This window comes from Ursus arctos, chromosome X (genome assembly GCF_023065955.2).
Source record: "Ursus arctos isolate Adak ecotype North America chromosome X, UrsArc2.0, whole genome shotgun sequence".
NCBI classification, from domain to species: Eukaryota; Metazoa; Chordata; class Mammalia; order Carnivora; family Ursidae; genus Ursus; species Ursus arctos.
In genome coordinates this window covers 48,761,476-48,775,623 of record NC_079873.1, presented here as the reverse complement: position 1 = coordinate 48,775,623, position 14,148 = coordinate 48,761,476, and the positions used below count along the sequence as shown (strand labels likewise).

The following is a 14,148-nucleotide window of genomic DNA, read 5'->3' as shown; positions in this document are numbered from 1 at the left end:
GAATTGTACCAAATATTTAAAGAATGTCAATCCTCAAACTCTTCAAAAAAAATTGAAGAGAAAGGAATACTCCCAAACTCATTTTGTGAGACCAGCATTACACTGGTACCAAATCCAAATAAGGACACTATGGAAAAGAAAACCACAGGACAATATTTCTGATGCAAAATTTCTTAAAAAATACTAGCTAACCAAATACAACAGCACATTAAAAGGATCATACAGCATCATCAAGTAGGATTCATTACTGAGATGCAAGGGTGGGATAACATATGCAACTCAAAAAAATGTAATACACCACATTAATAGAAATATGAAAATCGTATAATCATCTCAATAGATGCTGAAAAAACATTTGACAGAATTTAACATCCTTTCATGATAAAAACTCTGATTGGACTAGGTGTAGAAGGAACTACGTCAATATAATAAAGGCAGTATATGGCAAATCCACAGCTAACATCGCATTTAATGGTGAAAGTTTGAAAGCTATTCTTTTTTTTCCTATAATAATTTTTATTATGTTAGTCACCATACAGTACATCCCTAGTTTTTGGTGTAATGTTCCATGATTTTTTACTTGCATATAATACCCAGTGCATCATGCAATACATGCCCTCCTTAATACCCATCACCGGCCTATCCCAATCCCCCACCCCCCCTGAAGCCCTCAGTTTGTTTCTCATAGTCCATAGTCTCTCATGCTTCATTCCCCCATCTCTTTACCCCCCCTTCTTCCCTTCCTTCTCCTACCGATCTTCCTATTTCTTATGTTCCATAAATGAGTGAAACCATATGATAATTGTCTTTCTCTGCTTGACTTATTTCACTTAGCATAATCTCCTCCAGTCCAGTCCATGTTGCTGCAAATGTTGTGAAATCTTTCTTTTTGATGGCTGAGTAATATTCCGTTGTATATATGGACCACGTCTTCTTAATCCAGTCATCTGTTAAAGGGCATCTCAGCCACTTTGGGAAACAGTGTGGAGGTCCCTTAAAAAGTTAAAAATTGAGCTACCCTGTGATCCAGCCATTGCACTACTGTGTATTTACCCCAAAGATATAGGAGCTGAAAGCTATTCTTCTAATATAAGATCACAGTGGTGCCCAATCTCACCACTCCTATGCAACATAGTACTAGAAGTCTTAACCAAAGAGCAATCGGGTAAGAAAAAGAAGGAAATTGTATCCAAATCAGAAAGGAGGAAGTAAAATTGATTCTGTTTGACTATGATAAGATTTTATATATTTAAGAGCATCTACAAAACACCTAACACCATGCTTAGTGATGAGAGACTGATGCTTTCCCCCTAAGATCAGGAACAGGGCAAGGATGTCCAGTCTCATCACCTCTATTCAGTGTTGTTCTGGAGGTTCTAGCCAAGGCAATGAGGCAAGAAGCAGAAACAAAAGGCATTCAGTTTGGAAAGGAAGAGGTAGATTGTACCTCTATTTGCAGATAACACAATCTTACATATAGAAAACCCTACAGAATACACACACACACACACACACACACACACACACACACATGCACACACACACCACTATTAGAGTTAATAAATGAATTCAGCAAAATTGCAGGATATAAGATCAATATATAAAAATTAATTTTATTTCTATACACTTATTAGAACAATCTTGAAATTAAGAAAATCCATTTACAATAACATTAACAAAATAAAGTGTTTAGGAATAAATTTAATAAAACAAGTATAAAACTTGTTCTCTCCATGCTACAAGACATTGTTGAAAGGTATTTAAAAAGCTCTACATAGCAAAACATCCCATGTTCATGTATTATAAGACTTAATATTGCTAAAATGGCAATATTCCCCAAATTGATCTATAGATTCAAAATAATCCCTCAATCACAGTCCACTTCTTTGTAGAAACTGACTAGCTGATTATTTTTATTTTATTTTTTATTTGAGTATTATTGACACACAATGTTACATTAGATTCAGGTATACAACATAGTAATTCAATTTCCCTATACATTATGTTGTGCTCACCACAAGTGTAACTGCCGTCTGTCACCATACAATACTATTATAATATAATTAACGATATTCCCTATTCTGTGCCATGACTTATTTATTCCATAACTGGAAGCCTGTATTCCCCACTTCCCTGTACACATTTTGCCTACCCCTCTTTCCTCTGGCAACCATCATTTCTCTGTATTTATAGGTCTGATTCTGCTTTTTATTTGTTACTCATTTGGTTTATTTTTAGATTCCACACAAGAGTAAAATCATATGATATTTGTCTTTCCCAGTCTGACTTATTTCACTTAGTATAATACCCTCTAGGTTCACCCATGCTGTTGCAAATGGCAAGATCTCATCCCTTTTTATGGTTGTGTAATATTCCATTACACACACACACACACACACACACACACACACACACACACACATCTTCCTTATCCATTCTTCTATTGATGGACATTTAAGTTGCTTCCAAATCTTGGCTACTGCAAATACTGTTGCAGTAAACATAGGGATATATGCATGTATCTTTATTGAATTAGTGTTTTTGCTATTTGTGGGGGTTTTTTGTTCAATATCCAATTATCGGGTCATATAATATTTCTATTTTGAATTTTTTGAGGAAATTCCTTACTGTTTTCCACAGTCACTGTACCAATTTACATTCCCACCAACAGGGCACAAAGGTTCCTTTTTCTCCACATTCTCACCAACAGTTGTTATTTTTTTGTCTTTTTTATTTTAGCCATTCTGACAGCTGTGAGGTGATATCTCATAGTGGTTTTTATTTGCATTTCCCTGATGATTAGTGATGCCAAGCATCTCTTCATGTATCTGTTGGCCATCTGGATATCTTCTTCAGAAAAACTGACAAGCTGATTTTAAAATTCATATGGAATTGCAAGGGATCCAGAACGTCTAAAACAATCTTGAAAAGGAAGAACAAAGCAGGAGGACTCACTTCCTGATTTCAAAGTGTGATCCTCAGACCAACAGCATCAGTAACATGTAAGAATGTATTAGAAACACAAATTCTCAGGCCCTGCCCCAGACCTACAACAGGTGATTCTGATACAGGCTCAAGTTTGAGAATCAAAACTGGCTCAGACTGCAAATAAGATTAACCATACCAGATGAATTTAATTTGCTTTTCAACCTCCCCATTCTCTGGATACTTATTTCTTTCTTAATACATAGAAGATAAAAAGAAAGACAAAAACATATTGATGGAGAGGATATATAAAACCCTATTTCCTAATTAGAAGGAACTTAATTTCCACTTTCCACTTTGGATTTATCTGTTCTGACCAGTCATTTAGAATGGGACCTGTGGCTGGTCTAACTTGATTTGCACTTGATACTTACTTGTCTAATGGCTTGTTGCTACTGGTAAAATCTTCAGCACACAAAACCGAACATTCAGAATACAGTATGAATAAACATTTTGAACAGAGATTGTTTCATCATGCCTGTCATGGTGTGTTTTATAGCTCTGATTTCAGTTTGAAGACCCAAAGAAGGCAAATAAGTTTCAGAAAATAAAGAAGGGGCAGGGGAAGGGAGAAATATATTCCCCATCTGGCAGATTAAGACAAGAGAGCTAAATTAGTCAGAAGTTTTATAGAAAGGAGAATGGAGGAATATAGTGCTCAAGCATAATTAAGCTGGGGAAGAAGGGGGCTAGGGAACAGCCGGCCTGGCTGAAGGCCTGGACAGGAGAGACCAGGGATTGGAGAGAACTCTGTGGGAGAAGCCCAGAGGGAAAATCAGGGCTAGGGGCTCAAACCTAAGTACCAGTGGCATGGACTACTAAAGGGCTAAAATTGGCACTCACGGGAAAAAAAAAAAGAGAGAGAGAAGAAAAGAAAAAGAAAGGATTTTGTATGTAGAAAATCCTACAGACTCTACCAAAAAGCTGTTAGATTTAATTAATGAATTCAGTAAGGTTTTAGGATGCAAAATCAACATACAAAACTCAGTAGCATCTATACACCAAAAATGAATTATTTGAAAAACAAAGAAAACAATGCATTTATAATAGTATCAAAAATGATAAAATACTTAGGAATAAATCTAGCCAAGGAGGTGAAAGATGTGTTCACTGAAAACTCTAAGACATTAATGAAAAAAAAATTAAAAACAAAACTGGAAGATATCCTGTGTCTTTAGATTGGAAGAATTAACATTGTTAAAATGTCTGTACTACCCAAAACCATCTATACGTTCTGTGCATTTCCTGTCAAAATTCAAACCACATTTTTTACAAATAAGAAAAACAATTCTGAAATTTGTATGGAACCATAAAAGACCCTAAATAGCCAAAGCAATCTTGAGAAAGAACAAAGCTGGAACCATCACACTTTCTGATTTCAAACTGTATTACAGAGGTGCCTGGGTGGCTCATTAGTTTAAGCGTCTGCCTTTGGCTCAGGTCATGATCTCAGGGTTCTGGGATTGAGCCCCGCATTGAGCCCCGCATCGAGCCCTGCATCAGGCTCCCTGCTCAGCAGAGAGTCTACTTCTCCCTCTCCCTCTGCAGCTCCCCCTGCTTGTGCTCTCTTGCTCTCACTCTCTCTCTCTCAAGTAAATAAATAAAATCTTAAAAAGAACTGTATTACAAAACTATGGTAACCAAACAGTTTAGTACTGGGGAAAAATACAGATACATAGACCAACAGAAAAGGATTTAGACCTCAGAAATAAACCCATTTATATACAATCAAGTAAAATTTGAAAACGGAGCCAAGACTATTCAATAAAGGACAGCCTCTTCAATAAGTGGTTCTAGGAAAATTAGATTTTCACATACAAAAGGATCAAATAGACCCCTATGTTACACCACTCACAAAAATTAATGCAAAATGGCTTAAAGACTTAAATATAAAGCCTAGAATAATCAATTGCTATAAGCCAACATGGGAGAAAAATCTTGACATTGGTTTTGGCAATGAAATATTGGACATGACATATAAAGCACAAGTAACAAAAGAAAAACAAGTGGAATCATATCAAATTTAAAGGTTGTGCACAGGAAAAATCAACAAAATAAAAAGGCAACCTATGGAATCGGAAAAATATTTGCAAACTACATATGTGATAAGGGGCTAATACCCAAAATATTAAAGGAATTCACACTACTCAATAGCAAAAACCCACAAATAACCCAATTAAAAAAGAGGCAAAGGACCTGAATAGATACTTTTCCAAAGAAAATATTCAAATGGCCAGTAAGTACATGAAAAGGTGCTCAACATCACTAATCATTAGGAAATTTAAATAAAAATCACAATGAGATATCACTTCACACCTATTAGAATGGCTATCAAAAAACAAGCAATAACAAGGATTAACAAGGATATGGAGAGAAAGGAACCCTTGTATACTGTGGGAATGTAAATTGGTACAACCAGTATGGAAAACAGTATGGGCGTTCGTCAAAAAATTAAAAATAAAACTACCATGTGATCCAGCAATTCCATTTTGGGATGGAGAATATATATATATATATGAAATAAAATCACTGTCTCAAAGAAATATCTGCTCCCTATGTTTATTGCAGCATTATTTACAATAGTCAAGACATGAAAACAACCTAAATGTCTTTTGGCAAATAAATGTGGATAAAGTACACACACATGGAATGTTAGTCAGAAGGAATCATGCCTTTTGCTACATCATCAATGAACCTGGAAGGTACTAGGCTAAGTGAAATAATTCAGAGAAAGACAAATACTGTATGATGTCACATATGGGATATAATGAAATTGGACTTATAGAAACAGAACAGATAGGTGGTTGCCAGATGCAGGGGTATGAGGTGGGGTAAATGAGTAAAGGTAGTCAAAGGATACAAGCTTATGAAATAAATAAGTTCTATATAGCATGGTCACTGAAGTTACTACTGTTTCATAAATTTGAAAGATTCTAAGGGAGTAAATCTTAAAAGTTCTAATGGGATTCATCCCTGGGATGCAAGGGTGGTTCAACATTTGCAAATCGATCAGTGTGATAGATCATATCAACAAGAAAAGAGTCAAGAGCCAGATAATCCTCTCAACTGATGCAGAAAAAGCATTTGACAAACTACAGCATCCTTTCCTGATTAAAACCCTTCAGAGTGTAGGGTAGAGGGTAAATTCCTCAATTTCATAAAAACCATCCATGAAAAGCCTACAGCGAATATCATTCTCAATGGGGAAAAGCTGGAAGCCTTTCCCTTAAGATCAGGAACACCACAAGGATGGCCACTCTCGCCATTATTATTCAACATAGTACTAGAAGCCCTTGCAACAGCAATCAGACAACGAAAAGAGATAAAAGGTATTCAAATCGGCAAAGGAGAAGTCAAACTGTGTCTCTTCACAGATGACATGATACTCTATATGGAAAACCCAAAAGACTCCACCCCCAAACTACTAGAAGTTATAGAGCAATTCAGTAATGTGGAGGGATACAAAATCAGTTCTCAGAAATCAGTTGCATTTATATACACGAATAACGAGACCGAAGAAAGAGAAATTAGGGAATCCATCCCATTTACAATAGCACCAAAAACCATACGTTACCTTGGAATTAACTTAACCAGAGAGGTAAAGGATCTATATTCTACAAACTACAGATCACTGTTGAAAGACACTGAGGAAGAAACAAAAAGATGGAAAAATATTCCATGCTCATGGATTGGAAGAATAAACATATTTAAAATGTGTATGCTACCCAGAGCAATCTACACTTTCAATGCCATCCCGATCAAAATACCAATGACATTCTTCAAAGAACTGGAACAAATAACCCTTAAGTTTGTGTGGAACCAGAAAAGGCCCCGAATCACCAAGGAATTGTTGAAAAGGAAAAACAAAGCTGGGGGCATCACGTTGCTGGATTTCAAGCTATACTACAAAGCTGTGATCACCAAGGCAGCATGGTACTGGCACAAAAACAGACACATAGACCAATGGAACAGAATAGAGAACCCAGAAATGGACCCTCAGCTCTTTGGTCAACTAATCTTTGACAAAGCAGGAAAAAACATCCAGTGGAAAAAAGTCCCTTCAATAAATGGTCCTGGGAAAATTGGACGCCTACGTTCAAAAGAATGAAACTGTATGGTGACTAACATAATATAATAAAAAAACATTAAAACAAGAAACAACAAAAGAATGAAACTTGACCACTCTCTCACACCATACACAAAGGTAAACTACAAATGGATGAGAGACCTCAGTGTGAGACAGGAACCCATCAAAATCATAGAGGAGAACATAGGCAGCAACCTCTTTGACATCAGCCACAGCAACTTTTTTCGTGACACATCTCCAAAGGCAAGAAAAACAAAAGCAAAAATGAACTTGTGGGAATTCATCAAGAAAAAAAGCTTCTGCACAGCCAAGGAAACAGTCAAAAGAACTAAGAGGCAGCCCACGGAATGGGAGAAGATATTTGCAAATGACACTACAGATAAAAGACTGGTATCCGAGATCTACAAGGAACTTCTCAAACTCAATACACAAGAAACAAATAAACAAATCAGAAATGGGCAGAATATATGAACAGACACTTCTCCAGTAAAGACATACAAATAGCTAACAGACACATGAAAAAATGTTCAAAATCATTAGCCATCAGGGAAATTCAAATCAAAAGCACACTGAGATACCACCTTACGCCAGTTAGAATGGCAAAAATTGACAAGGCAGGAAACAACAATTGTTGGAGAGGATGTGGAGAAAGGGGATCCTTCTTACATTGTTGGTGGGAATGGAAGTTGGTGCAGCCACTCTGAAAAACAGTATGGAGGTCCCTTAAAAAGTTAAAAATTGAGCTACCCTATGATCCAGCGATTGCACTACTGGGTATTTACCCCAAAGATACTGACGTAGTGAAGAGATGGGCCATATGCACCCCAATGTTCATAGCAACATTGTCCACAATAGCTAAATTGTGGATGGAGCTGAGATGCCCTTCAACACATGACTTAAGAAGATGTGGTCCATATATAGAATGGAATATTACTCAGCCATCAAAAAGAACAATTTCACAACATTTGCAGCAACTTGGATGGGACTGGAGGAGATAATGCTAAGTGAAATAAGTCAAGCTGAGAAGGAGAATTATCATATCGTTTCACTCATTTGTGGAACATAAGAAGTAGGAAGATTGGTAGGAAAAGAAAGGGAAGAAGGAAGGGGGGTAAACAGAAGGGGGAATGAACCATGAGAGACTATGGACTCCGGGAAACAAACTGAGGGCTTCAGAGGGGAGGGGAGTGGGGGATTGGAATAGGTCTGTGATGGGTATTAAGGAGGGCACACATTGCATGGTGCACTGGGTGTTATAGACAAGTAATGACTCGTGGAACTTTACATCAAAAACTAGGGATGTACAGTATGGTGACTAACATAACATAATAAAAATTATTATAAATTTTAAAAAGTTCTAATCAAAAGAAAAAATATGTAACTGTGTGGTGATAGATGCTAAGTAACCTTAATGTGGTTATAATTTTGCATTGTATACATACATCAAATCTTTATGTTGTGCACCTTAATCTTATACAATGCAATATGTCTATTTTAGTTCAATAAAACTGACAGAAAAAAAAAGAAATACAAAATCTGAGCAGACCAGTAACGACTGAGAAGATAGCCTTAGTAATCAAAAACCTCCCCAGAAGAAAAGGCTAGGACCCGAAGGTTTCACTGGTGAATTCTATGAAATATTTAATGAAGAATTAACACTAGTCCTTCTGAACTCTTCCAAAAACTTGAACACTTCCAGACTCATTTTATGAGGCCAGGGTTACACTGACACTAATGCTAGATAAAGACAATACAAGACAACACAGGCCAATATTTCTGATAAATATAGACTCAAAAATTCTCAACAAAATACTAGCAAACCACATTCAACAGCACATTAAAAGGATCTTACAACATCATCCTGTGAGATTCATCTCTAGGAAGCAGGGATCATTCAACATATGCAAATCAATAAATGTGATACATCACACTAACAGAATGTAAGATAAAATCACATCTCTATAGATGCAATAAAAGCATCTGACAAAATTCAGCATGTTTTCTTTTTTTTTTTAAGTTCAATTAGCCAACATATAGTAGTACATCATTAGTTCTTGATGTAGTATTCAATGATTCATTAGTTGCATATAACACCCAGTGCTCATCACATCACATGCCCTCTTAATGCCCATCATCCAGCTACCCCATCCCCCCACCTACCTCCCCTTCTGCAACCCTCAGTTTGTTTCCGGGAGCCTAGAGTCTCTCATGGTTTGTCTCCCTCTCCAATTTCTTCCCATTCTGTTTTCCCTCCCTTCCCCTGTGGTCCTCTGTGTTATTCCTAATGTTCCACATGTGAGTGAAACCATTTCAACCTATTTTCATGATAAAAACTCTCAATAAATTTTGTATATGAGGAACATACTTCAACATAATCAATGCCTTATGTGACAAGCCTACCACTATTAACAAGCATGTTCAATGGTGAACGGTTGAAAGCTTTTCCACTAATATCAGGAATAAGACAAGGATGCCAACTCTCACCACTTCTATTCAACATACTGCTGGAAGTCCTACCCAGAGCAATCAGGCAAGAAAACGAATAAAATTCAGAAAGGAAGAAGTAAAATTGTCTCTGTTTGCAGATGACAAGCTTTTATATAAGAAATTTCTAAAGACTCTCCTAAGAAATAATATTTTCTTAAAAAGCCAATCTGAAAAAAAAAAGAATACTAGAATAATAATGGAATTCAATAATGTTTCAGGATACAAAATACAAGTACAAAAATCACTTGTGTTTCAGTAGCAATGAACACTGAAAAGAGAAAATGTAACAATTCCATTTGCAATAGCACGAAATAGGATAAAGTACTTAGGAATACATTTAACCTAGGAGGTTAAATATCTGTACACTGAAAACTATTAGATATTTATAAAAGAAATCAAAGAGAACACAAATAAATAGAATGATAGTCTGTATTCATGGATTTTAAGAATTAATATTGTGAAAATGCCCTTACTACCCAAAGCCATCTGTAGATTTACTGTAATCCCTATCTCAAATTCCATGGCATTTGTCACAGAAGTAGATAAAACAATTTTAAAATTCCTATGGGACCAAAAAAAGACCCTGAATAACCAAATTAATCCTGAGAAAGAGCAAAGCTGGTGGCATCATGCTTTCTGATTTCAAACGTTATTCCAAAGCTATAGGAATCAAAGCAATATGATACTGGCATAAAATCTGACATATAGACTAATGGGAGAGAGTCAAGAGCCCAACTATAAACCCATAGTCAACTAATATTTATCAGGAGGCCAGGAATACTCAGTGGGGAAAGGATAGCCTCTTTTATAAATGGTATTGGGGAAAAGTGGATATTCACATGAAAAAGAATGTATTAGACCTTACCTTACACTGCTCAGAAAAATTAACTCAGCTGAACCGAGATGCCCTTCAACAGATGACTGGATTAAGAAGTTGTGGTCCATATATACAATGGAATATTACTCAGCTATCAGAAAGAACGAGTTCTCAACATTTGCTGCAACATGGACGGCACTGGAGGAGATAATGCTAAGTGAAATAAGTCAAACAGAGAAAGACAATTACCATATGATTTCTCTCATCTATGGAACATAAGAACTAGGAAGATCAGTAGGGGAAGAAAGGGATAAAGAAAGGGGGGGTAATCAGAAGGGGGAATGAAGCATGAGAGACTATGGACTCTGAGAAACAAACTGAGGGCTTCAGAGGGGAGGGGGGTGGGGGAATGGGATAGACTGGTGATGGGTAGTAAGGAGGGCACATATTGCATGGCACACTGGGTGTTATACGCAACTCATGAATCATCGAACTTTACATCAGAAACCAGGGGTGTACTGTACGGTGACTAACATAATATAATAAAAAAAAACATTAAAGAAATAAAAATTAACTCAAATGAAAGACTTAAGTGTAAGATTTAACACCATAAAATCCTAGAAGAAAATATAGGGAAAATATTCCTTGACATGGTTTTGCTAACAAGTTTTTGAATATGACACCAAAAATACAGGCAACAGGAAAAAAAAAAGTGGGACTACATCAAACTAAAAAGCTTATGCACAGCAAAAGAAATAACAAAATGAAAAGGCAACCTACAGAATAAGTGAAAATATTTGCAAACTACATATCTGATAAGGGATTAATATCCAAATACATATGAGCAACACATACAAGTCGGCTACAAAAAAAATGGGCAAAGGACCTGAATAGACGTTTTTCCAAAGAAAACATGCAAATGCCCATGTAAATGTTCTACAAGTGTAAGAAAAGGTTTTCAACATTTCTAATCATCAGAACAATGCAAATCAAAACCATGAGATGTTATATTTGTTAGAGTGGCTGTTATAAGAAAAAAACAAAAAACAAAAACAAAAAGACCCAAGATAACAAGTGCTGGTGAGGATGTGGAGCAAAGGGAACCCTTGGACAGTGATAGTAGTAATATAAACTTGTAAGCTACTATGAAAACAGTATGGAGGCCCTCAAAAAGTTGAAAATAGAGTGGTCATCTGATCCAGCAATCCAACTTCTGAGTATATATGGGAACAAAATGAAATCAGAATCTCAAAGAGAGGTCTGCACCCTCATGTTCATTGCAGCATTATACACAATAGCCAATACAGTGAACAACCTACATATCCTTCAGCAGATGAATGGATAAAATAAATGTGATATATGCAGTGGAATAGTATTCAGCCATAAAAATAAGGAAATCTTGCCATTTATGGAGACATGATGGACTTTGAAGGCATTATACTATGTGAAATAAGTAAAACAAAAATATAAATACTACATGATCTCACTTATATTGGAATCTAAAAACAAGCTTATAGAAACAGAAACTAGATTGGTGGTTGCCAGGGGCTGGGGTTGGGGGAAGTATCAAGATGTTGGTCAAAGGGCACAAACTTTAGTTATAAAATGAATTCTGGGGATATAATCTACAGCATGGTGACTATAGCTAATATTTTAACTTGGGAGCTGCTAAGAGAGTAGTTCTTAAATGCACTTACCGCAAAAAAAAAAAAAAGGTAATTTTGTGAAGTGATGGATATACTAATTAACCTTATTGTAGTAATCGTTTTGTAATATATATGTGCATCAAATCATCATGTTGTACACCTTAAACTTACAGAATGTTATATCTCAATAAATCTGGAAAACAAAAGTTAGAACCAAAACAAAGTGAAACAATATTGATTTTTAGAAAATAACTCATTGCTTCCTACTGAAGTGCTAATGGCTGACGATGGCTCAATATGATACTACTTCTAGGGTAACGGGATCAAGTCATCAAAAAAGGCAAACACAAAAGCTGTAATATTGAAATTTCAGACATTGGTCTGCAGATGAGGAAGCTATTTGGGAGCAGCAGAGAGGTCTTCATTGCATTCTGAATCATAGGCTGTATGCTATTATGTTCTGAATATAGGTTAGGATTAAACTTTAAATTTACCCCCCTGCACACCCTGGAATCCCCTATTCATGTGAATTTTGCTTTGAAAGTTGCAAACACTTCTGTGAAAGGTGCAGTCATCTAATTGTTCCCTTTGAAAGGTCGCAGATATATTCCAAGTCTTCCTTGTGTTCCATGAACCATGTCTTCTTTTCTTTCTCCCTCATCTACCAATGTCACTTTCATATTAAATATGATTTCATCACTACAACCTGGTGTAGAATACTGGATCACTTGTACCTTAGCTTTTAGAAAACCGTTTTCCAACCAAAGACCTACTTTGAAGTCAGTAGTTCTTAATCAGGCTCTTTTGACACTTCTAGGGGGAGTTGAAGAGGGAGAAAACCAAATTCCTTTGAAATTAAATGGAAATTTTTGGGTGATTTGCAGGACCAAGTCTGGCATAATGGATTATGGTCTCTTGAAAAGATCTCTGGGGGTGCGTGGGTGGTGCAGACGGTTGAGCATCCGACTCTTGGTTTGGGCTTGTGTTGTGATCTCAGCGTCCTGGGACTGAGAACTCTGTTGGGCTCCCTGCTCTGCTTGGAGTCTGCTTAAGTTTCTCTCTCCTATCCCTCTCCTTCTGCTCCTCCCCCACCCCACTCTAGCTCTCTCTCTCTCTCTCTCTCTCTCTCTCTCAAATAAATAAATAAATAAATCTATTTTTTAAAAAAGAAAAGAGCTCTGAACTGAGAAATCAAAGAATGTGGATCCTAGTGCTTGCTTTATGACCTTGGGTATGACATTTCACCCCAGATCTCAGTGTCCTCATCTATAAAACCACTGATGACAATACCACAAGATTCTCAGTGATACCTGAGTAAATGGGAAGTGTGTATTGTTGCGTTAGTCACCACACCATTCCAAAATCTATTACGGAATGCACTTTCTTTCCTTGGATGATTTTCTGTTCCAGTTCACACTCTCTAAAATAGGCTGCCTTTAATTGTCTGCTCAAAGTGGTCACTGGGTGCTTTGAGAAGCTCCTTGCTACTTAACTTACACTCTTTCCCTTTGATCTCCCATCTACTCTAGGTGTCAACTCTGCCCGCTCAGTTCCTCCTTCCTACCCACCACCGCAGGACCCGTTAAACCAGGGCCAGTACCTGGTCCCCGATGGCATCGCTCAGTCGCAGGTCTTTGAGTTCACCGAACCCAAGCGCAGCCAGTCACCATTCTGGCAAAACTTCAGCAGGTTAACCCCCTTCAAAAAATAATACCTACAGGGAGGCAGATAATTTTAAAATAAAGTAAATAAAATTATATTTATAGATGGACATTTTTTTGGAGAAGCACTGTTGAAATTTATATATATATAAATATATATACCTATATATATATTTATATATAGAGAGACACGTATACACACATAGACCCTTGAGTACACACACACACACACACATACACACACACACACACACACACACACACACACACACACACACACACAGAAGGACCAAAAAAAAGTTTTCTGTTGTTTTGGGGAAGTAAAATCTGTAGTTGGTAGGAAGAGGTACCAATGACTTCTAAATATGTGATCCCTTCTTAGAAGTTTTCTGTTCTTATCCTGTCCCCTTCCCCTTTATTTTCAGAAATTGACATTTCTATGTGTTCCTTTTCTTGTTGAGATAA

General features: G+C 36.7%; 1 protein-coding gene across 12 annotated transcripts in view; it reads left to right on the top strand.

Moving 5' to 3' along the window:
- Positions 1-13,779, top strand: part of ARHGEF9 (Cdc42 guanine nucleotide exchange factor 9) — a 427,917-nt gene extending 414,138 nt beyond the window's left edge. For all 12 annotated transcript variants that reach the window (XM_048213365.2, XM_057312109.1, XM_048213367.2 and 9 more), the window contains one exon: positions 13,552-13,779. In XM_048213365.2, coding sequence (XP_048069322.1) covers positions 13,552-13,733 — 182 coding nt within the window. In that variant the 3' untranslated portion in view covers positions 13,734-13,779. The remainder of the gene's footprint in view (positions 1-13,551) is intronic.
- The last annotated feature ends 369 nt before the right edge of the window (positions 13,780-14,148 follow it).